Source organism: Propithecus coquereli, unplaced genomic scaffold (genome assembly GCF_000956105.1).
Source record: "Propithecus coquereli isolate 6110/MARCELLA unplaced genomic scaffold, Pcoq_1.0 Scaffold34, whole genome shotgun sequence".
Classification (NCBI taxonomy): Eukaryota; Metazoa; Chordata; class Mammalia; order Primates; family Indriidae; genus Propithecus; species Propithecus coquereli.
The window spans coordinates 11,297,639-11,322,832 of NW_012149063.1; the positions used below are offsets into that span (position 1 = coordinate 11,297,639).

At 38.2% G+C, this 25,194-nt stretch overlaps 1 protein-coding gene across 1 annotated transcript in view; it reads right to left on the minus strand.

Annotated features, from left to right (window-relative positions):
* Window positions 1-25,194, minus strand: part of TTN (titin) — a 274,373-nt gene that overhangs the window by 190,719 nt on the left and 58,460 nt on the right. Inside the window, exons 46-75 of the mRNA XM_012650762.1 lie at window positions 16,565-19,354; window positions 15,514-15,792; window positions 13,304-13,867; window positions 12,508-12,789; window positions 12,129-12,407; window positions 11,401-11,679; window positions 11,015-11,293; window positions 10,610-10,897; window positions 10,215-10,493; window positions 9,841-10,122; window positions 9,468-9,746; window positions 9,075-9,353; window positions 8,696-8,974; window positions 8,282-8,569; window positions 7,877-8,155; window positions 7,455-7,736; window positions 7,075-7,353; window positions 6,691-6,969; window positions 6,300-6,578; window positions 5,910-6,197; window positions 5,387-5,665; window positions 4,880-5,161; window positions 3,533-3,811; window positions 3,128-3,409; window positions 2,086-2,364; window positions 1,682-1,969; window positions 1,270-1,548; window positions 898-1,176; window positions 501-779; window positions 96-383 (exon numbers count right to left, since the gene is read on the minus strand). Of these exons, the coding sequence (XP_012506216.1) occupies window positions 96-383; window positions 501-779; window positions 898-1,176; window positions 1,270-1,548; window positions 1,682-1,969; window positions 2,086-2,364; window positions 3,128-3,409; window positions 3,533-3,811; window positions 4,880-5,161; window positions 5,387-5,665; window positions 5,910-6,197; window positions 6,300-6,578; window positions 6,691-6,969; window positions 7,075-7,353; window positions 7,455-7,736; window positions 7,877-8,155; window positions 8,282-8,569; window positions 8,696-8,974; window positions 9,075-9,353; window positions 9,468-9,746; window positions 9,841-10,122; window positions 10,215-10,493; window positions 10,610-10,897; window positions 11,015-11,293; window positions 11,401-11,679; window positions 12,129-12,407; window positions 12,508-12,789; window positions 13,304-13,867; window positions 15,514-15,792; window positions 16,565-19,354 (11,226 nt within the window). The remainder of the gene's footprint in view (window positions 1-95; window positions 384-500; window positions 780-897; window positions 1,177-1,269; window positions 1,549-1,681; window positions 1,970-2,085; window positions 2,365-3,127; window positions 3,410-3,532; window positions 3,812-4,879; window positions 5,162-5,386; window positions 5,666-5,909; window positions 6,198-6,299; window positions 6,579-6,690; window positions 6,970-7,074; window positions 7,354-7,454; window positions 7,737-7,876; window positions 8,156-8,281; window positions 8,570-8,695; window positions 8,975-9,074; window positions 9,354-9,467; window positions 9,747-9,840; window positions 10,123-10,214; window positions 10,494-10,609; window positions 10,898-11,014; window positions 11,294-11,400; window positions 11,680-12,128; window positions 12,408-12,507; window positions 12,790-13,303; window positions 13,868-15,513; window positions 15,793-16,564; window positions 19,355-25,194) is intronic.

Here is a 25,194-nt window from a genome sequence, read left to right on the forward strand (position 1 = left end):
GTATTGTTTTGCTTTTTTTCCATTGGCCATGTCTACTTTGACAATGAAATAAGAAGTCATGGTTTGCAAAGAGAAAGATTGACATGTGAACAAACCTCTTGCTGTGAATCTAGCACTAGAAGATGCTGTTCCAAGTGGGTTGGAAGCTGAACAAGAGTATTGGCCAGAGTGAATCAAGTCAGTCTGCAAAATTTTTAAAGTTGCCACGTTATCTACAAATGATGTCTGTAGATTTTCATCATCTCTTAAAAGTACTCCATCTCTATACCAGCACACTTGGATGGGTGCAGAACCATTTAATCGACAAGTGAGTGTAACTGGTAACCCAACGGTTTGTTCGATGTCCTTTAATTGTCTTGCAAAGGAAGGTGGGAGTTGGCGCTCTGTAGGAAGACAAGTAATACTGGAGGCGTTAGGAGACAAAATGAAAATTAGCCCATGAAGATAAAAGAGTTAAGATAAGGAAAAAAGAAATTTCTTAATTTATAAAATATCATCACCTTGAATTCTGAAGACAGTCTTAGAAGAAGCAGTGCCTATACTATTTTCTGCTTTGCATGTGTACTCTCCACTGTCACTGACATTCACTTTATTAAAAACAAGTGTGGCCACATTGTTCGTAAAGTAGGTCCTGTATTCAGGAGTTGATCGTAATTTGGTGTCTCCTTTGTACCAAGATACTGTGATTTCTGGTGTCCCAGCAACTTGGCATTGTAAAGAAACGGAATCTCCAACTGACACCTCCAGAGGTTCCAGTTCCGTGACAAAATAAGGTGGTTCTAAAGAAGAAAGGCTCACAATCAGCAACTGGAATTGAAGAAAATCAAAGAAAACCAAACAAACTATGTTACGTGTTAGATGAACGCAAATCATCTAGGAGAGACTAAGACAACACACCTAATGTAGATACCAGAGCTTCGCAAACATCCCTTCCTGCCTCATTTTCAATCTCACAGGAATACTGTCCTGCATCTCCTTTTGTGCTATTCAGAATTTCCAGGATGCAAGTTTTCTCTGTTGTGACTATGTTGCATTTTTCAGATGGAGTGATGTTAAAACCATCCTTTTTCCAGGTGACTGAAATTGGAAGTGTTCCAGTGTAGGTGCTTTCCAGAATTATGGATTTCCCTGGTTCTACAGCGTGATCACTTAGTTTCTTCACAAATGCAGCTGGTTCTGGTAAGTGACAAAGCACAGCAATTAAGTACAATAGAAACACAAAGATGTCGGTGTACAGAAAATCGGAAGAGTGAATGCACTTGAGCAAACCTTTTACAAAGAGACGAGTAGTGCAGGATGTTTGGCCAGCATCATTAGAGACCACACATGTATATTCCCCACTCTGAGATATGTCAATATTAAATAATTCCAGTTCTGCCACAGTGTCTTCAAAATAGATGTTGCACCGGTCTCCTTTCACCAGTTCTCTGGCACCTCTGAACCAGCCGACCTTGAATGGAGGGGTTCCTCTAATAACACTTGTGAAGGTTACATTCTTGCCTGGTAGTACTTCCAGAGGTTCAGGTTCTTTCACAAAAGAGGGTGGTTCTACATAGACATGGAAGACAATTAAAATATCGTGTAAGCTTTAAATGTAGTTGTAATTTTGGATCAAAAGTAAGAGCACTTTGAATGCGTGTCAACCTGGATGTGTACCCAAAGAGGAATGTCTAACACTGACCTTGTACAGTTAATACTGCACGACATTCATCAGAGCCAGCAACATTAGCAGCCACGCATGTGTAGTTTCCCATATCTGATAAATCCAGAGAATTCAACTGCAATGTGCAGACATTATCTGAAAACATGGTTTGGTACTTGGCTCCACTGACAATCTTGGTTTTCTCATGAAACCAGGCAACAGAGATAGGTGATGATCCAGCTACTTTGCACTCCAAGATGCAAGAAGCACCTAGCACCCCACCAGTGTTTTTCAGTCTTCGTGTGAAAGAGGGAGGAACCATTCGGTCTGTGTGAGGAAAGGCAAGAGACTCATCATGATTTGAAAGAATAGAAGAGACGTGGAAGAAGGAAACTTGTAAAAGGAATGTGCATAAGCAACCAGAGGAAAATAACAGAACTAACCTGAAACTTCAACCACAGCTGTGCAGCTGCTTTTTCCAACATTATTTTGAACCTGGAAAGTGTATGTGCCTGCATCTTGCCTGTCGACGGAGAGAATCTTTAAGGAAGAGATTTTATTGTAGAAGCTAAACTTGTGTTTTTGGCTGCTGGTCAACAGCTTTCCATCTTTGTACCACTCAACTGAGAGTTCTGGAGTGCCAGCCACCTTACACTCCAGAGTGCATGTTTCTCCTACCGCCACTGTCATCGGTCCTGCCTTCTCGACAATGACTGCAGGCTCTGAAATAAAACATGATATCCATCTGTCAAAGTCTGAGACCTTTACTGTATCTCTACTATCAAATTCACTAAAATTGTTTCTCCCAATGAGGTGGTTATGTTAGGGCTCTCCACTTTAAAATGTGATTCCATGGTTATGAGCAGTCATAAAATTATAACAGTTATTAAGAAATATACACTGATGCACTAGTCAACTCCAAAACGATTCAGACAACGTACATTAGACAATGTGTGTTGATTTGCACTTGACCCTCTTTAGAGCAAAGGCTTCATGTTATTGTGAATTATTTGGTATTTTTTGCTTTACTTTAAGGTACTAAAGATAACTTTTTGAAAGTTGTTATCCAAAAAGTCTCTAAATTGAAATTTAATATATCCAAAGATAGAAGTGCAAGTCCTTCCTGTCAAATGTTGACCTGTGGTGTTTTTGTCAGCTTTAACAACTAGACTTTGGAAACAAAATTTCCTTGTAACACACGCCAGGCCCCCAATTCTTTCATGCTTAAACAAAAGATGGTCACGATTATATCTGCTACTCCATGAAGAAAAGTAGTAAGTAAACAATAAAAGAGATGGCATGGTTTTGTTAGAATCATAGAAACAGAAAGGAAAGATCAATTAGGGCTTTCCCCTAAACCTTCCAAATAGGTGAGGATAAATAAAGTTCTAGAAGAAATGCAGAATAAGAGAGTCTGGCCAGTAACTCTTAGTAACTTGTTCCAGCATTTGGCACCAGTTACTGTTAGGGGACTATTGTACCAACCTAAGACAGTCAGTGTGGCCATGTTCTCCCTCATTCCACCATCATTCTTGATTTGGCAGATATACTTTCCAGCGTTAGCTGGTTCTGCTTTTGCAAACTGCAGGGTTGCAACATTTTCCACAAATGTAATTCTGATGTTTTCACTTTCTCTAATCACTTCTTCCTTCTCTTTAAGCCACTGGACAAAAATAGGCTGGGCGCCTTCTATGGATGCTTGTAACTCAGCAGGCTCCCCAGCTACAACAGTGAGGCTGTTCAGTTTGGAGACAAATCTTGGTGGTTCTGAACAGGAAAAGATAGATGGAGATTTTTGAAAAGATTGTCCAGATAATAGAAGAGACAAAAAAAAAAATTAGCATTTTGCACATTCCTGGCATTTCTGCCACGTGCAGGAAACATGCTTACCTTTTAATTTTACAGCACAAATGCAAATATCACTTCCCACTTCATTCTGCGCTTTGCAGTGGTATTCACCAATGTCTGAAGTTTCAATATTGAGAATATGAATACTCGCATGGAAGTTTTTGGATGCAATCTTGTATTTCTTGCTGCTTCGGAGTTGCCGCTTGTCTTTGTACCATACCACCTCAAATGGTGGTGTTCCCGAAAGTTCACATTCAAGACTAACTTCAGTGTTTTTAAGGGTTTCTATTACAGGAGGGTAGCTGCTAAAAACAGGTGGTTCTGTCAAAAGACAAGAATTTATCATGAATTGGGCTATTTCTCATGAATTGGACTATTTAATTTTATAGAATGAAAGGTTTTTGTTTATTTCTTTGTTTTTAAATTGGAGGAAAGGTTTAAGATACTATAATGGTAAGTAGTGTCCAGCACTATCGCTATTAAGGAATAACAGCCTCAGAAAGGCCATTGACCTTTGCAAGATAATCAGCTATCTGGGTAGAGAACCCAGATAGATCCTAGATGTCATGATTAAGCAGTTCAACATTCTGTCTACTCTACCCTACTCATTTGTCTTTGATTGATACAAAAATTATAAACAAATATGTATATTAATAAATATGAATTGCATGAAGTATGGAATTTTGACTTCAGGGATGAATTTTTTTTGTATTTTCTCTAAAACTGAGACACTTGGAATTTGTCACAACATCTGTGATCTAAGTCTTTCATTTCAACAAATGATTATTGCAATAATTGCCTTAGAACATGACAAACTTGGGCTTTGTGACAGAAAATAATGGAAAATGGCAGCAGAAAATATAAGTATTATTTGTACCAAGGTATAGGCATATAATTTTTAACAGATGGGAACTGATTCTTGAGAGAGAGGAAAAAATATAATTGTACTGTTTTGAATGTAATGTTAAAACCTATATTACTTATACCTTGCATATATGTAGTAAATATTCCTTATCATTAATGATATAGATTATAGGATGATAAAATATTTGTAAGTTGATTGAAGGCAAAACTTAACTTAACTTAAAAATGCATACTTCATTTTTTTTTGGAGAAGTTTGAAACATCACATTTGATGTTTGGCCAGTATGTTGAGGTGATTAGAATTATGGCATTGGAATAATAAGAAAAATATTGCAGAATGAGTAGCTACATGTAAGCAAAACTTAAGAAAAAAACATCTAAAAAGGGAAATAATATCAGCTTGGGAAAATATTCTGTGATCTCAAATAGAAACCAAAATGACAGTAAAAGAATAAGGGGCCATGATACCTAGGAGAGAGGAAGGTGGGTTTCAGTTAATGAGGAACATAAGAACAAGATTTCTACCTTTTACTATAACCTTGGTACTGCAGCTTGTGCTGCCAGCAGGATTCTGAGCCTCACAAATGAAATCTCCACTGTCTTCAGTACCAAGATTGTTCATCTGTATGACAGCCACTGAGTCAATGAAAGTCATTCTGTATTTATCACTGGCTGGAAGTTCATGTTCATTTCTGTACCACACCACTCTGATTTCTGGGGATCCAGTTATCTTGCATTCAAGTCGTGAAGAGTCACCTGCTTTCACAATTTTGGATGCTTCCAATTTCTTTACAAACTTTGGTGGTTCTAGAGAGCGAGGAAAGAGGAGATTATGAGGGAACAGAAATGAATAATGGAGGTTAAATTAGGTATTATGTAGGAAAGAGAAGAACAGGAGCCATGTCTGGCAACTACAGTCTACTGGGTTAGAAAGAATGGTACTTTCTTGGTTAGCTAGCTACATTGTAACAGAGCACAGAAAGAACCAGAGCCACGGGTCAGACAGAAACAGAAACAATCAAACTTGCACACCTGTCACAAGCAATGTTGTAGTACAAGAGTCACTACCAACATCATTGGTAACTTGGCAAGTATATTGTCCAGTCTTGGAAGCATCCACTGAATAGAGATTTAAGAAGCTAGTTGACCCTTCCAAGCCAATGAAACATTTAGGTCCAGAGGCCAGTTCCACATCATCCTTAAACCATTTTATTTTAAATGGTGGTGTTCCTTTTAGTACTGCCTTAAATTCCACCGTAGAATCAGGTATGGCTTGTTGTCGCTCAGGTTTCACTAGGAAGCTTGGTGGTTCTATAGGTTTTAAGAGAGATATATTTAATTAAATTCCTCGTGTTGACTTATTTTGACAGTTGAATGGACATATAAGAAAACTCTCCTGAAAAGAAGTAATGGCTGAATATTTCTTGAACTCAGTGAACATGTGTCTAAAGAAACAGAATCACTGAGATTTTAGCTCTAAAGGATACAAGGGTAAGAGTGATACATTTTTAAAGCATTCACAAGGAAGACTCAAAAAGAGGTAAGAAATTCTGACCTTTCACAGTTAAGATGCCACTGCATGCGTCATCTCCTGCTACATTTGACACTTTGCATGTGTAATTTGCAGTATCTTCTAATTCCAGGTTATTAACTTCCAGTGACATCGTGTTCTCGTGACATATAAGTCTGTATTTTGCACTTGTAGATATTTCTTTTCCATCCTTAAACCACTGAGCACTAATAGGAAGTGAGCCAGAAACCTTGCACTCCATATGAATAGAAGAGCCCAGAACTTTATCCATTTTGGTTAATTTTTTGGTGAATGATGGAGGAATATTTTGATCTGTCCAATGCAAACAGTAAAACACACCCATTAATCTGTGGTTATGTGTTTACAAAGGCCATAATATAAATTAGGGAAGTTGACTTGGGCAAAGATACAAACCTAGCACTCTCAGGTAGGCATCACAGCTACTGCTTCCAAAGTCATTTTCCACCTTGAAAGTATACTGACCACTGTCTTGCTTCATTACTGACTGAATCCTAAAACTGGCCACATTATTTTCAAAACTCATGGAAAAATATCTGCTGGGCACAATTTGTTTCCCATCTTTAAGCCATTTCACTTTGAGTTCTGGTGTTCCAGCCACAACACATTCCAAGGTCACTGGATCTTTCTCGGTAACATCAACTGATTTAGCTTTTTCTATGATTTGAGCAGGTTCTGTAGCAGGAATAAGAATGTGGATGAGTTATGTTGATAATCCCACTAGATATAAGGTGTGCTTATGAAATTGTCTCCATAGACAAACTTTGAAAGAGATCAGCTTACAAACCTTGAACTAAGAGGAAAGCGTAACACCTCTCAACTCCTGACTCATTCTTGGCTTGGCACGTATATCTCCCACTGTGTCCATTATCCACACTTCTGATTTGAAGCGTGGCCACGTTGTTCACAAATGAGATATGAATGTTATCATCTTCATCAAGAATCTGATCATCCTTTAGCCAGGTTATAGAAATGGGGGGAGAGCCTGCCACGGTACTCTGAAAGGTGGCAGAACTTTTCAAAACAGTCGTGGTATTTTCTATCTTCTTAATGAACGATGGTGGTTCTGTGATTAAATGAGATAGTGTGAAAAGAAGAGATATATTTTAACTCCTACTTATAATCCTAAAATGAAAGAGCATCATAGAATGTTTATTTGTAGCCTGCTGACCTTTCAGAGCCACTCTAGTACTGCAAGAGCAGCTGCCGCCTTCATTGGATATAATGCACTGGTATTCCCCAGTGTCTGACGGGTCACACTTGGATATATGGAGGTTAAACACTGACACTCTGTCAGTCAGTGTATATTTTTTGCTGCTTCGAATTTCCTTGTTATTCTTCAGCCAAGTGACTTTGAAAGGAGGTGTTCCTGTAACTTCACACTCCAGCTCCACGTCACTATCTTTCACTACCTCCGCGGGCTTCAGCTCCCTGATAAAGGTGGGAGGTTCTAAAGATGCAAAAGGAAGACAGAGAGTAGCTTACTCAAGGGAAGACCCCAGGCCTATCAAACAGCGCAGCCAAAATGGAAAATAGATTCCAACAACGAACCTTTTACTTTTAGTTCAATGCTGCAGCTTGCTGTGCCTGCGTCATTTCGAGCTTCACAGACATAAGTTCCACTATTTTCTATCCTGGCACCAGAAATTTGGAAAGTGGCTAAACCATCAATAAAGGAAATGCCATGTTTCTTAATGGCTGTTATTTCATTCCCATCCAGATACCAAGACACTGTGATTTCAGGAGTGCCTGTTATTTGGCATTCAAATGTTGTTGACTGTCCATTCCTCAGCACTAGCACTGGGCTGGGCTTCTTAATGAATTGAGGAGGTTCTAAAGATGAGAAAAAAAGTGTGACGTTCAATATTTTTTTTAAAAACAAAGACCAGTGAGCAAAATTGCTTTCTTAAGCCTCTTTCCTCCCCCAAGAAAATCTAGGCAAGCAAGAAAGCAAGGAGATAAAGAGACCAGACCTTTTACAAAGAGAGTGGCTTTACAGGTTGCTATGCCCACGTCATTGCTTAGTTGGCAAATGTAGGTCCCAGAGTCAGTAGCTTTGGCTGAAAAGAGCTCTAGAATGGTGGAGGTGTCATCTTTCCAAACTGAGCGAGCTGCCCCCGAATGCAACTCTTTGTTATCTTTAAACCACTTTATTGTCATAGGTGCAGTGCCACCCACAAGAGCCTTTAATTGAACCCTCGTATTGGGATTGACATCCTGTGACTGTGGTTTTTCCACAAAGTAAGGGGGTTCTGGGGTGAAAGAAAAAAACAGCAAAAGGAGAGAGGAAGGTTTATTTTAGAACTGAGCAATAAAGGTAAGAATTAAGAAATGAAAGAGCAATACGTTTTTGATAGGTAGAGGTAAAAATTGCCAACCTTTGACTGTCAGATGACCACTGCACTGGTTGTGCCCTGCCTTATTGGTGGCAAAACAAGTGTATGTCCCACTGTCTGTACCTTCCAGATGACTGATTTCCAAGAAGGCAGTATTGTCATGAAAAGAGAATTTGTATTTTTCACTAGCTGATATTTCTTGGTCATCTTTAAACCACTGGATGCTTATGGGATGTGACCCAGCCACTATACATTCTAAGTCGATGAAAGACCCTTTAATGCTGTCCATTTTCTTCAGCTTTTTGGTGAATGAGGGAGGTATGATAAGATCTATTCAATGAAAAGGCAAAAAGAAAAAGTTAGGTTAATTTACCAATTTGTATTATCTCTTAAACTGTAAGAGAGGAAGGAACATAAGAATGCCCAGTTCCTCTCTAATAGAAAAACAATACCAACCTAATACATTAATGCTAGCCTTGCAGCTGCTTCTCCCCACATCATTTTGGACCTCAAAAGTATATTCTCCACTGTCTTTCTTTTCTGTAGAAATAATCTTCAGTATGGAGACTGTATCAGTGACACTGATTTTATATTTTGGGCCCAGGGTCAGTTCTTGGCCATCTTTAAACCATTTGGTTGTAATCTCCTTAGTCCCTGAAAATTTAACCTGCAAAGTGGCTGGGTCTCCCTGGGTGACATCTATGGACACAGCCTCCTCGATGATTGTTGCAGGTTCTGCAGAAAACAAAATGTAGATGTGGCTTGTGAATTGCTCTGCTGAAAGGCTTACATCTGCATTTCTTCCTCAAACCCAAGGCAAGCTTTCTGAACCAACCTTTTACTGAGAGTAACGCAGAGCATCTTTGTATTCCTGCGTCATTTTTGGCCTGACAGACATATTTCCCATCATGCTTGACTTCAATGCCACTGAGGTACAGACTGGCCACGTTGTTCTCAAAGGTCATTGTTACGTTATCATCTTCAGTGATTTCGTCGTTGTCTTTTAGCCAAGTCACCGTGATTGGCAAGGAGCCCTTCAGAGTGGCCTGGAAGGCAGCTGTGCCTCCCCGGAGGGAGCTGGTGCTCTCGATCTTCTTTATAAAGGATGGGGGTTCTAACAGAAGAATGAATTCTCAATCAATACCGGCTCCTTAGCAAAACTGGCTTTTTTTTAAAAAAAGGACCAACTCTGCAAAAGAGCCAGTCCATCATGGGAACTGACACTAACCTCTTAAAGTCACCCTGGCAGTGCAGATGCTACTGCCCACCTCATTGGTCACCCGACACTGGTATTCACCAGCATCTGCAGCTACAAACTTGAGGATCTGCAGGCTGACCAGGTGGTCCTGAATGAAGGTCTTATACTTTCTACCACTTCGCAGGGTGGTGTTGTCTTTGAACCAAGTGATCTCAAAGGGAGGCGTGCCTGCCACCTCGGCCAGTAGCATGACATCATACTCCTTCAATACTTCAATTGGCTTAAATTCCTTGGTAAAGTAAGGAGGCTCTATAGTAAAACAGGAATGATTTGTGTTAACAGGGGAGGGATCTGTCCGATGGGCCATAACTTTGGTAACACAGGAGGCAAAGTGAACACAAACCTTTGACTATTATAACGCCACTGCAGTGGTCACTGCCAGCCTCATTTTGAGCCTCACACATATATTCACCACTGTCTTCGATGGCAATGTCTGTAAGTCTCAGAACCGCAGTGGACTCCACAAAAGACATTTTGTGTTTGCTGCTCTCCTTAATTTCTCTATCGTTCACAAACCAGGTTATTTTAATTGGAGGGGTGCCAGTTACTTTGCAGGCTAGCTGGGTGGCATCTCCCTTCTTTAACAACTGTGATGGCTCTAACTTTTCAACAAATGTGGCAGGTTCTGTGGAAGGAGGGAAGTTATTCAGACACGTGAGAAAGAGGAAAGAATTTATAACAAGGGTAGCACAAAGATGTCAAGAAAACAATGCAAACCTTTTACAAACAAGTTTAAACTGCACTCCACGCCTCCGGCGACGTTGCTGACTTTACACGTGTATGTGCCTGAATCGGAGGTTTTCACTGTATAGAGTTCCAGGGAACTCTCTAAAGCTTCTTTGGTAATATAGCAGTTTCCTCCAGAAACCAGCTCTTTGTTACCCTTAAACCATCTGACTGTGAGGGGAGTAGACCCTTGGAAAGTGCTCTTCAGGCAGACTGCTGAGCCGGGGAGAACATCCTTTGATCCAGGTTTAGTTACGAAACTGGGTGGTTCTGAAGAAGGGGTAAGAGAAAGAATTTCCAAGAGTTAAGAGATGTGGTTCTGAGGGAAGAAGGCTTAATTTGAATATCATCTACAGTAAGAGTGAAATGCAAAGTCTCCCGCCAACCTTGCACAATCAGGGCTCCGCTGCTGTCTTTGCTTCCCACGGAATTTGTGGCTCGACAAGTGAAGTTCCCTGCATCATTCATGTCTACTCTGCTGATCTCCAGAGAGGCTGTGCCTTCCACAAATGCGATTCTGTATCTGTCAGAAGAGGCTATTTCTTTACCATTCTTAAACCAGGACACCCTCATGGGGAGGGAGCCAGCGATTTTGCAGTCCAGTCTGCAGGTACGGCTAACAACACTATCCACGTTGCGTAAGGGTTTGGTAAAAAACGGAGCAATGTCTCGATCTGTTCGTGGTACAAGAAGGGAAAAAAGATCAATATGGAAAAGTGCTCAGTGGTTTATTTTTGGCCATCTGTTGAGTTTCAAATGAATATGTAGTGTAGTTTTCTAAAAATACTAACCTAACACAGTGAACGTTGTCTCGCAGGAGCTGCTGCCCGCTTCATTGGAAATCTCAAACGTGTATTGGCCACTGTCGTGCAGTTCAGCCGAATAAAATTTGAGTTGGGCAACATTGTTTTTAAAACTTATTCGGTACTTCTTACTGGCAACCAAGGGTCTCCCATCTTTGTACCATTTGGGCTTCAGTTCTGGGGTGCCTGTGACTGTGTACTCCAGTGTGGCTGGATCTCCTGCTGTCACCTGGATCAATTCTGCTCGGTCGATGATTTTGGCAGGTTCTACAATGGTATTCAATGGTATTAAACAGTTAGGACTCCTAAGTGTGTATTAGGGTTTCACTTTAAAAGGAAACAGCAATTCAAGGTTAAAGTGTTCCTACACTAACCTTTAACTATTAATTCCCCAACAGATGTTTGGCTTCCAGCTTCATTTTCAGCCAGGCACGTGTATTTGTCACCAAAACTAATCTGAACATCTGGGATTATCAAGACTGCTACACCACTGGAGAAACTCATTTTGATTTTTCCATCTTCTTTAATGACCTCTTGTCCTTTTAGCCATGTGACGGAAATGGGTTCTGACCCTCTCACAGCAGCTTGTAAGGTAACAGTTTGTCCTGCTAGTGCAGTAAAATCATCTACTTTCTTTACAAAGGTTGGTGGTTCTAGTTGAAGAAAGAGAGCATACAAAACTTATCAGTTCCCAAACACTTTCAGCACCATCTATATTTAAGAATGCTATCAAGATCACATTTATCTTGTCTAATATTGCTATTTCATAGTGTCAGTTAATTGGAAGAAGAAGTAAAATGTAGGAATAATTACAACTCCATCCAAGAGACAGAGGCATAGAAGATATATGTTTATCAGCTGACAAAATGGCTTATGTAATTCCTTTTGTTATCAGATAATAAATATTTACACCGCTCTCAAGATAAAGACTAGGTGAAAGTTACTGACTTTGTTCCCCAGGTCCCAGGTCAAACCAAGACAAAACAAATTTCAAAGGATAGGATATATCCTTATATAGGATATATAAGTATCAGTTTTCCTTCATGGGTTAAGAAAGCTATTTTGACAATTCATTAAAGATACATGTTTTTCAAGCACTAACCTTTTAATAACTGAGTTGCGACGCAGCCACACTTGCCGACTTCATTAGCAACAACACACTCATATTCACCAACATCTGCACTATTAAAAGAAAAGATCTCCAGGGACACAACAGACTTCTGAGAAAACAACCTGTATTTTTTACTACTTCGAATTTGCTTTTTATCTTTGAACCAGCTAATTTCAAATGGTCCAGTGCCTGCGATTTCACACTGAAGCAGAGCATTTGTTCCTCTCACTATGTCTGCAGGCTCAAGAGTTTTGATGAAAGAAGGAGGTTCTACAAAAGCACGAAAACATTGTGTAAGTTATGAGTTACAAAAAATTGAAAAGGAAATCTTTTCTCAGAAAAATAATGGACGGTAACTCAGTAAACAAACCTTTGATAACTATTTCAGTACTGCAGCTATCACTGCCGACGTCATTCACTGCTTCACATGAGTAAGTCCCGCTGTCTTCAACTTTCACATCCGTAATATCGAGTATCGCCTCAGAATTGACAAAAGACATTCGGACTGTGTTACTCTCACTAAGTTCTTTGTTATTTTTAAACCAAGTAACCTGGATCACAGGTGAGCCTTTCAGCTTGCAGTGGAGGCGTGCTGATTCACCTGGGAGCATTAAATAAGAGGGATCCACCTTCTTCACAAAGGATGGTGGCTCTACACGAAGTTCGCAAAAAAGAAAAAGGAAAAGATATCTGAAACATAAACTCCACAAAAAAAGACATATACAACAAAAAGACTCAACACGCATAAAATATCTTCACAGAATTTCTGAAAAAGCTGTGGGTACATTCAATAGCTTTCCATCATTCGGAGACTTTTCCCCAGGCCCTTGATTTTTTAAACAGCAAGAACAAACTATACCTACACAAAGATCAATTATATGAAAGAAGACAGTTAAGAATCGCCTAGACACTTGAAGTTCTTAGAAGAAATTTTAAGCAAGTTTTGTTAATAGCAGACGTACTATTAAAAGAACAAAAGTAAGTGAATTCTGAGGAAGATTAAAAAAAATAAAATCAAAGAATGCCAGGACTTCCCCAAGCCAAAACATTTGCCAAATGCAATTATTTTAATAACAAAGTACACTGACTGCATTGTTTGTCAACAACTTTTCTACTGAGGCTTCCTTTCAGAGGAGGAAGTGAAAATATATTCCCATGTTTCTTACCTCTGACAGTGACTGTGGCCGAAGAGGAGCTGCTTCCAGCCTCATTTGAAGCTGTACAGACATAAGTTCCTGAATCTTTTAGTTTGGCCAGAGGAATCTCAAGTGTCGCTATTTTATCTTCAAAATAGATCTTATAATCTTTCCCAGGGGGTAGTTTTTGCCCGTCTTTGTTCCATGTAACTGTGACTTTTCTGTCTTCATCTACTTGGCACTCAAGGTGGATCTTCTTGTTGATAGCTGACTGCACAGGCTCTAATTCTTTAATGAAATGTGGTTTGTCGATGATGGTCAACTCAGCTTGGCAGATGTCTGCTCCAAACTTGTTAGAAGCCTTACAAGAGTAAATTCCTCTATCCTGAATGGTAAGATTTGAGAGTTCTATACTGTGTTTGTTTTCTGTGTGTGACATCTTGCGGTTAGGCGAAGGTGATAGAGCAGCACCATCTTTCTGCCAGATAGATTCGATCACAGGAGTCCCTGACACTGTGCAGAGGAACTTAGCGGCCTTACCCACAAAAGTCGTGAGGGACTTAGGTCTGGTGAGAAAGATTGGTGGATATGCCTCTGCAAAAGAAATTTTCCAGCATTACGTTTAGTCCCTACCAAAGCTCTTACTGTAATTTTATATTCCAAGACAGAGAAAAGAGGAATTATATCTTTAGATAGACATGAGACCATAATTTAAAATAGGGTAATGCATTAATAAGAACAAAAGATTTGCCAAAGGAAAGGGATAAGAGTGTTCTTTATAGAGGAGGGAGACATCACTTTAATTGTCTCTATCAAAGGAAAGACAAATGTTCTTTTATTAAGTAACATTGCTTAACATTTGTCCATTTTAGTAGTTGATTAATTGTTTGAATTATTTGATAAGCAATTCAGCTGATACTTTAATTCTGCAAATTAGAAGTCTATGTAAGGAAGATAACGAAAATGCATTTGACTCTTCTCAAAGAGTAGGGATATTAAGTGATACGAAGATTGAAATAATTTTATAAAGTCTTTCTAATAATCATCATGTCAACTGCCTGGAAATTCTTAAATGGCTTAACTTTGAATGCATCCCCTAGGCCATTTGAAATGTGTGAAAACATTTAGTAGCAGTAATTTCTCCCTGCCATTCTGCATTTTGAAGCAAGACTTTAAGAAGCTCTCTTTGAGGTTTTTTAAAAAGTCGCCCTCCTTGTACTTTCCTCTTATTATTTCAAGCTCAGATATCGGTCCCATTCTTGAATTGGCCTAGTTTGAATAAAGAAACTTCCATAAGTGTCATTAAGAATAATGCCATGTGCTTGGTTGCACGGAGACATTTTGACCACAGAGTGAAACCACTGGTTGAATCATCACTGACCTCTTTCTTAGGATTGTGTGAAACGACTATAGAGAAGAAGAAGCCATAGAAAGCCCCATTTTTTTCATGTCAAAGAGATGTGCTGCCTTTGCCCTTCCCCTGATGTTCTCATTGAGACAGATGGCCAACAGACAGCCTCCCTTAAAAGTCAGTGCTTGGCTTAACTACACTGCTACCCTATCCTCAAACCACAGTTCATACTGACACTTTCTCTTGGGAGGAAGAAAGGAAGAGAAGAAAGAGAGAAAGAAAGAAAGAGCTACTAATTTTTTTGCTAATGAGGGAATTCAAGTATTCAATGAGTGTTAACTATTTGAAAGTCACCCTGTGTATCGATTAGGAAACCGCGAACAGAATATTTGCGTAGTTGCTCTTATTTTTCAGTTAGTAATAAAGCCTAGGGTGAGAATCTTAATTTGCAGTCCTGTACTAGCTTTCTGTCTTACATTAGGATTTGTTTAATTTTAATTTAATGTGTTGACTTTTTTCAGTTTGTAATTCTGTTCTTAATTGGTTATTTGATTCCAAATTATTAAATATTTTGAGACACCATTCATTTTTTAGTACCATCACACTGTCCTGAAATTTTTTATATTAAGGGCCAAGCCAGGCTCATTTGATTACTTCACATTGTTCTTAAGTAATAAATTGTTTTTTCTTTGGCTGCTATTAGAAATATGACTATAAATAATGATTTCTTATTCCACATAGTCTCTGCAGTATCTAGCTGCTATGTTACCATCTTGGTTACTGGTCTCTCCAGTTGGTAGCACAAGCACTTCCTCTACCTGTACAAGAAGCAAAATAAGCAACAATATGAAATGAGGAGACAACATCAGTGCCGATGTACAGCATTTACCTGTCACAGTTAGTGTGGCTGTACAGCTGACACTGCCATACTCATTGGAAGCTTTGCAGGTGTACTCGCCGCAGTCAACAACCTGGGTTCTCAGGATTTCCAGGCTGGAGACGTATTTCGAAGATCGAATAGAACACTTGTCACTCTCATAAATTTCTCGGCCAGCTTTAAACCACTGGAAGCGGACATTGGGGGCAATTTGGATCTCACAGGTGAATTTGGCTAGGTGGCCCAGTGCTACTTCTAGAGGCTCAATTCTCCTCTTGATCACTGGGGCAGCTGCAAAGGGAAGAAGAGTCCATTAGCCTCCTTATCAGGCATACTACATTTTTCCTTTTCTTCTAGCTTTTGTTACTGTTAATAAAGTGAAACAGTTGAAATTGGTGAGATGGATCATAGTAGTTTAACATAAGTGACTGGAAAATGAGAAAGATCATCGAAGGCAAAAAAGGAAAATAAACAGTTTTCAACATATTCAATCATTACTTTCCAGTGAATTGTGAAAAAAAATTTATTAAAGTGTGATGCTATTGGATTACATGCATAACATGAAATATTCTTTAAATATACCATGCTGCCTAGGAACACTAAAAATAATGTGAAAAAAACATGATACACTGTGATGAAGTGAAACCACAGCAAAAAAGAAATAGAAACAAGAAACACAAAGAAACAACTAATCATGGTTATTTTGAATTTAGGGATGAGACTGGTGATGTCAGAAGGACTGGCTGTTCACTGATAGCTTTTTATCACATATTATTAAAGTATCTTCATATAAAAATAAACTAAAAACATATTTATTGGTATTTTGAAACATAAAAATATGTTTTATTTTAAAAATAGGTAGTATCATAGATAGGATAACATACTACCCAGCAAGGCAGTAAGGGAAAAGCTGAGTTCATAACCATGATTATGTCTGTGCTTTCTTTCTTACTCTAAATTGTATTCTGGAAGTGGCAGATAAGTGAAAACTTAGTGATGAAACCTAAATCATTACACGCCAGTGAATGTTAGAGTTTGATTCATTTAATCCTTAAAATCCAACCTCTTTTTACTACAGTGAGTTTTGCTGAAGTTGCTGCTTTTCCGTGGTCATTCAAGGCCTCACAGACATACTGTCCTTGATGGTCTTCGGTATTTACTTTGTTGATTACTAGCGTATATGTATTTTGATCTTGTAAACACTTGAACTTTTCATCTGAAGCCACCAGTTTACTCTCAAAATACCAATTCACCTCTTTAGCATTGGATATGGATGATGTGAGGTATACGACGTCACCTTCCTCAGAAGTGGTGTCCGTTAAGGGCATATGTATGACGGGGCCATCCTCTTTGATTAAGCTACCCTCAGCTTCCCGTGTGTTTACTGTACCAACCTCCTCAGTACCACTTTCAGAGGACTTTTCTTTGTTCTCTGATGGTTTCACAATCTCATCCTGTTTTTCATCAGAGATAGCAGCTGAAACAACCTCATCAGTGACAGTTGTGGTATCTGCATCTTTAATCTGACTTTCCACAGTAAAATAGCTGACCTCTTCTGTTGAGATTAGATATTTAGATTCAATGTCTGGTTCAGGAATTGCTTCAACCTTCTGTGAGTCTGAAAAAGAATCCATTGCTTCCTGTAAATCTGTTTTGGCTCTTTGCAGCGTTTTAGTTTCTTCAGCTGTTAAGATGTTTCTTTCCTCACATATAATAGAGCACAGTGCATCCTTAAGTTCAGTTTTCAGGTCAGCCATTTGAGGATCAATACCTTCGATAGAGATGGTTAGTTCTTCCGTTAGAGACTTCACTGAGGTGATAAGGTAAGTGCACCTGATGTGTTTGGGCTCTTGGGTGAGGTTTATGGCCTTGACCTCTACCTTTTCAATGTTTTTTAACCACTCAGAGAAGAGAGCTGGCTGCTCACTGGCCACTGCCGCTTGCAGAGCCCTGCGGATCTGAGTCTTCAGGTTTAATCGCTGCTCTTCTGGAATACCGGAAAGCAAACTTTCCTTAGAAAGAATGTCACTTCCCTGTACCTCCTGCACGCTCTGTATTGCTGTGGGCTCTCTTTTAGACTCGGTGGTTTGCTTCGGGGGCATTGCCAAGTCGTCAGAATGTTCTTCTTTGAGCAGTACCTGCTTTTCCTCAAGTGCTAGTGGAAACCTTAAGGACTTGCCTTCCTCAACCCTGACTGCGAAATCCTGCCCTGCACCACCCAGTCGATCTGTACTTTCCATCAAGATTGCACCTTCTTCTGTGCACGTGTGTTCTGAAGGGACCTGGGGCTCATAGTTTACCTGAGAGATCACGATGTCAGCACCCTTGAAACTTTCCACGTGTTCCTCAGCTAAGCTCTGAGTCAGGATGAGGGCACTTTGTGCCTCTTGCTTTTGAAGAGTCACTTTTTGCTCCTTGTTGGCTGCAGATACTGTCTTTTCTTTTGGTAAAAGTACTTCCTCAGCCACAGAGGTCGGATAAGAATGTGCTGGAGGTTCTGCTGAAGACTGTGGATAACTCCCTTCAGGTTCGGCTAATAAAGTTTTCAAAGGCTCAGTTGTTAATAAACTAGCTTGTTCTATGGACATAGCACTTGGGAAGATTTTTTCAGTATCTGATAGAACTGCCTGTGACACAGGCTCTTGAAGCATTAGAATATCTTCTTTGGAGAGTGTTTTCTGGGACTGGATGATCTGCAGCTGTAGACTGGGAGATGGTTCCTTAATAGGCTGGACTTGAATAGTGCCATTGATGGAAAGAAGTTCCCTGGCGCTGTCAGCAGTGTGCATGTCCTGCTCCAAAATGACTGTGGATTGCAGTTGCTGAGCTGTTAAAGTAACTTGACTGCTCAATTCATTGGTTTGAATCATATGTTCATAAGAAAGTTGCTGCTTTTCTTCTGTGATTAAAGCTGCTTTCAGAATGGTGTCTTTTACAAAAGCTGCAATTTCTTGCTCTGAGTCAAATGCCTCAATGGCAGGACCCTTGAATGATGTCTGTGGAAAATCTTCAGCAGCCTGTGGTGTGGACTTTGCTTTGCAAGGGGCATCTATTACATCCACGTCTTCCGGAAGCACAAGCAGCTCTGCAGCACAGGTGACCTCACCCCACACATTCTCTGCTTTACAAACGTAGAGGCCACTATCTTCCCTCTGAGGGTCATTGACGAGGAATGTCCCAGAACCATCAGGATTATGAATAATAGTATAATAAACATTGGTGCAAAGTTGCTTGTTTTCTTTGAACCATGAAATAGTGGGGGCAGGTTCTCCAACCACTGTGTACTCAAAGATGGCAGGGAGCCCTTGAGCACAGTGAATTGGTTTTAACTCCTTAAGAAAGTAAGGAGGACAAGGCCCTTCATGCTTTTCCAGAGATTTCTCCACTGCTGACTCTGTTTCTGTCTCTTTGTGTCCCTCTCCTTTGGAATTTATTTTTAGATAGGCACTACATACTGCCTTTCCATATTCATTACTGGCTATGCATGTATACTCTCCCTCATCCTCAAATTTGGTGAACAGAATGATCAAGCTATGATCATCACCATCAAAAACAAATTTGTAGTCAGCAGAAGGGTTTAACATTACTCCATTAAAGAACCACTGAATTTTGGGCTTGGGGATGCCAATGACGGTAACAGAAAGCGTAGCCACATCACCCATGTTTATTTCAGCATTTGACACTTCTTCGATGAAAATTGGGACACTGCCTTCCTTTGTAGAATCAAATTTAGTTGAAAGAACTGGAGGTTCAGATAAAAGTTCAAGTGTTTCTTTTATGTTAGATAACCGAAGGTCAGAGCTATAACTTTGAAGTCCATCTTCTTCAGCAGACAGAAGAGAACTAGAAAACTCTGCATGGGGAAAAATGATTATTATTTTACTATAAATTTTTTTTAATGAGAAATAGAAATCAAAAAATTAGGTACCAGTTGACGGCCTTCTTCTGCTTTATTCCTGGAATCATTAGGTTATGCTGAGATTAATTCATCAAAAAGCACATTTCTAAACTTTTCTTAGCTTAATGTATAAAATTATACAAACTTATAGATACTATACAAATGCAATTTTGATCCATTTCATTTGTGTTATAGTTTATAAATTTTAAAGATGTTCTTATGAGTTTTCCTTGAGATCTAATCCAAATTAAGCAGGAAAATCTGCTTAACTAAATGGCAATAATGGATGAATCCAGGATTATTTAATCGATTTCTAAAAAGATCCAGAATTATTATTTATATTTAGGATCTTCTTGAGTTTAAGAACAATCTTGTTTAATTGTTAAAGACTGATTATTTCCCAAATAAAACATCTATGTTCTAGTTACCTCCTCTAAACTGAAGCCATTATTACAAATAAGGGGCTATAGGAAATATTTAATTTGGATTTGTAAGAGAACCACCGTTTTCAGCTACTAGAAGTGCAAGACTTCTTCTGTCTGTTTAAATTGCTATATTACTTCAACAAAGCTTTCATAATAAGGCATTAGTAAATAAAATAGAAGAATCAGAAATAAGAGAAAATGACTCCAATAGTAAAAATTTGATTGTATTTTATTGTGTAAGAAAAACTATATAGCATTATTGAGCAGTAAATAAAGCGGTGAATAACAGATATTCTTTAAACAGTAAAGATGTTTATGATGAAAGATGACAGACACATAATTCCATAATAAGGAAATTGATATTGTTCATTAAATCTGTTAGGTATATAGAACAGCCTGCTAACTAGTGGTTTTATTGCTTTACCAAAAAGAAGTTTTATTTTATTAGTTCACTTGCATCACATGGAATAGTCATATGCCTTAATTCCTTTCTGTTCTAGCATATAAGCATTAGAAAACAGGACTCAAGTGTCTGTTGGCTATAAACATACTGGAGAAACTTATCTATCCATGTAGAATACATACTTACTTATTTATTATTTCAAGTAAACCATTGATTAATTTTACATACATAATGGTGACCATTTAACTTTACATTCAGTCTATAATATAGAACTCACGTCAGCTTTCCCTTCACTTGAACTCCCAAAATACTCATAAAGGAAATGAATGTGAATATAGCTAAAATGCCTCTACTTGCTATATATTGAAATAGTTTCAAATGTTTTCCCTTAATTAAAGACATGGTAGATTAACCTAAAAAACAGTAAATGAAATTCAAATGTGCTGAAACATGAAAGGTGTAGTTAAAAGTACATGTAGTAGTAGCAGCTATTGATTGTCTCAACTCAACTATGTGTAATACAATAAGTTCTTTATCCAGCATCAGAGAAATTAACATTTCAAGGTTTTAAGTTATGTGCCACTGAGTCAGAAAACAAAAAAGTCCATTTAATTATTTTTGACAATTGATAAGCAAGCCAAGTGTAGATAAGGCTTCATTTTTCCTATTCGGTCTTTGTTATTCTGCACATCCTCAAGTTCAATGCATTGGAGAATAACAGAATTCTAATAGGCAAAATCAAATAAAGTCTTCTTTCTTATGTGAATAAAAGTATATTCTTCAGCCCTTCCTGAAATCCAGTAAGGCATTGAAACATTTATTTCTTTCTTTTTTTGATTAAGAAACAGGTTTTGAACTGTGGCTATGCTGTATAATGTTTGAGTAAAGTGTGTTTGTCATGTTTTTTATGATCTGAATTTCTAATTAATTTTAACATCCATTATATGGCTAAGAGTAGAATAAATCTTTAAGTGGCTAAACTATAGAATTAGTCTTATTTCAGGGATTTATGATGTGATATACTACATTATAACTATTGTGTGCTCACTAGTTCCACATGATTGTTCCACCATAGTGTATCTATCTTGATGGGTTATGGTGACTCAAAGCAAATAAATCAAAATTTTTTGGAGAGAAAGGCAGGGGAAACCCAACTGCTCTGCCTATTTTCTGCACATTCTCTCTATTGCTGCTTTAATTTGGAAGGCTGTTAGGGAATTCCCATGGTGGGAATAAAAAATCGATAGATAAATAAACATAGTAAACATAATTGGATATATGAATTATTTTGAGAATTAAATTTAGATTAAATGATTATTTTATGTTTAAAATTAAATTTAAATTAATATATTTAATATGATCATGGTACTTAAATATTGCTTGATGCAGGTGACAAATATAGACTGTAGTTAACAGTAAGCAATTTAAGAGATGGAGGAAGGTAAGAGTCCTAATTTCATTACTATGTGCTGTTATTTCTCTCATCTGTTGCAAAACTAAAATTTATTCTAAATTATATTAAGATTATTTACTATTAGGATAACACAGAGTTGTATTGTTGAATGATCACTTCTGAGGTCTTTTGTTCTAACTCCTCATTTTCAGATAAGAAAACTGAATTTCTTCATATTTGTTAAATCTTATATGAGAAGATTTAGGTTGACAATGGCATACTGGTAAAATATTAAAGAGTTCGTGACTTTACTACAATTTCAATTTGGGGAAATAAAATTAAAGAGTCACTTTGGAAATATATATAAATATCTTAATTAAATTTGAATGCTTATTAATTTCTATTAGTTTTAAAGATGAAATTCAGGGAAATTGATAGGAAAGATTTTATCTTGTTATTTGTATATAATCTGAAATACGAATTTACCATATTATCTCAACTCTAAAAATATTCCACTTTCTTTTTTCTAATTTTAAATATTCTGAAATCAAAATGTAGTTTAAAATCTATATGTAAATGCAATACAGTAGTTTCTCCTTTCCCCTCAGGCCTATGTTAAATTAACGCTGCATTTTACCCCTGATGTTACCTCAAAAATTGAGAAAATCAGGTACCTCCCAAAGTGGAAAGATCTTTATTTGATTATTCTGGAAATGTCTAAATGACCCCTGTCCACAAAAACAGCACAATTGGTCCCTTCAAAACTAGTGAGAATTAAAACACATTAAGAATTAAAGCACTTGAGAAGAGGGATACTAATAATGAAAATATTTCTAAAAGAGTGGGAGGGAGGAGGGGATGGGTAAATTCACACCTAACGGATACAACGCACACTATCTGGGTGAAGGGCACATTTATAACTTTGACTCAAACTGTACAAAACCAAATTATGTAACCAAAATGTGTGTACCCCTGTAATATTCTGAAATTAAAAAAAAAGAACAAAGTTACTATAATGTGGTATAAATAAAGATCCACTTTCATTTTTATAACTTATCAGCAAAATCTTTGATTGTGAAGATTTGTGCTGTCCAAAACTCATTATATAAAACTTTAGAAATTACACAGCATTCTGTTACTTATATTCCAGTTTGATTAAGAGAGGCTGACATGATATATTTTCTCATGTACTAGTATTCAAAAGTACTTGTGTGATATAATTTCTAACTCATGAGTCTTCACTGTTCCTAAATTTGCACACTAAGTGACATCTGTTTTATTTACATATATCTTACAAATTTCAAATTATTTCCCAGTATCACCAGTAAATTCAATTTCATTTCAAGTACTTGAATATTTTTGCCTGGGAACTTATCCTAATGTAGAAAATAAAATGCTGCATAATTTTTTAAAAAATATGTTAAGATTGAAATGTAAAACAGATTTCAGAGTTAGTCACCAGTTGGGATAAGCTGGTTTTTGTTGTTTGTTTTGCCTATGCTAAGTTGGAGTAAATATGAAGTGAGTTTGGATGCAAAAGGATTGCAATTCTAAAATGACTAATAAATGGTAGCAGAGAGATTTTTCCCTTACCAATCTGTCTGCATGGTCATCTGACATGGTCGTCAATTTTACATTCTACTTTTGCATATATAGTTCATCTGCTAAAAGAGAATGCATTCTGATGAAACACTCTGTGGAAAAGGAATGAAGGTAAAGGAGACACAGAAACAATTAGGTAGCCACAGAGATGTTTAATGGTGCTTGGTGATACACAGCATAATTGACACAAGTGCTGATTCCACAGTTGAGATAACAAAATATTTACAAGTATTACAAAGATGAGATTTCTACATAGAGAAAATACTTCCCCAGGGGCCTTCAAGGTAATGCATTCAAATAGAGTGGACGTATTTGGAAGTTTATTACATCCACATAATTTGGAAAATGTGAAAGCACTCAAATCAATTCTGGTAATTACCGAGGCACTAAAACATTGCACTTAAGTTAAGGTGAGTGCCGCACAGGTCTCAGCCACTCCCGATTTGTTCGTAGCTACACACCTGTATTCACCTTCATCACTTTTTACTAAACTTGTTATAAATAGGTTGTGGAACCCTATGCCACTTTCCTCAGCACTGAATCTTGTTCCTTGGACCAATCTCCCATCTTTGTACCAGTAAACCGTGGGTCTTGGAGAGCCACGGACTAAACACTGGAAATATGCTGCTGTGCCTAATGGTGCATAACAGTCAGAAATACCTTTGAGAAACCTGGGAGGCCCTTCCATCACCTGAAACTCAAAAAAGCTGCCTGCATAATTGCTCTTTAAGACTAATTCTTCCTTCAAACTGCTTAAGGTCACTTTGCTCCTCTTTGTTGTCATAGCAAGTATTTCGGAATCTCCCATGGTGAGGAATCCCCGACAGATAGCCTCTCCTACACGGTTCACGGCTCTGCACCTGTATGTTGCACTATCAGAAAGACAGACATTTTGAATTTTAAGGGTGTGACTTCCCTTCTCCTCGCTAATCACATATTTAACATTATCTGGCTCAATACACATATATTCTTTATACCATTTAACTTCGGGAGTAGGGATGCCTATGACTGAACATTTGAATACAGCATCGGAATTTTCTGGAATTTTAAAATCACAAATAGGCATTATAAAGCGAGGAGGCATTTCAAATACTTCTAAATCAATTTTTAAATCCCCGTCTTCTCCTTTCCTTGCATCCATATTTGGATCTACAAAATTTGATGGAAGAACGTCTAGACTCACAATCATGCTTTTATGATCAGGAGTAAATTCAGGAACTGTGACTATTTTCACTTGCTTCTCAAATTCTTTAACATCTTTTTCACTTAATTCAACTTCCAGGACGATTTCTTGAGGAGAAGGCGTTCTTGATGACGTGGTGTTTTCCAGATCAAACTCCATGATGTGCTGATGGGTTACGGGAGGTGCCAGAGCCACCACTCTTTCCTCTTGGGGCATTACGTCTACATTTGCAAAGCTCTTTGCTTCCCCTATGATGTTTACAGCATGGCACATGTACTCTCCTCCCTCTCCTTTTTGAATGTTAGAAATCTCCAGAGAACACACATTACCCACCCTTTCCATTTTGATTCTTTCATCCGGCTCTAGCAAAGATTTATTTCGATACCATTTCACACCAGGAACTGGAAGGCCCACAACCTCAACAATGAAGCCTAATGTTGTGTTTTCATATACCTTCCTTTTGGTCAGAGGTTCAATAAAAGATGGAGGAATTTCATTGTCTTTTGGTTCAATGGCTTCATTGGGTGTGCCAAATGAATCAGAACGCCATATTTCATAAGCTGAGCTTCTCTCTTCTGTAGGTGTATGGAAATGCTCACTTGGTGTACTGTCTTCCCTTTCCATTTTTGACGGATGCATTTTAAAACTTCCAGTGGGCTTTGGTCCTCCACTAGGAATAGAATATCTCTCTAGTGTCTCCCCTGGGGGTGTGGAATATCTCTCTAGAGTCTCCCCTGGGGGTGTGGAATATCTCTCTAGAGTCTCCCCTGGGGGTGTGGAATATCTCTC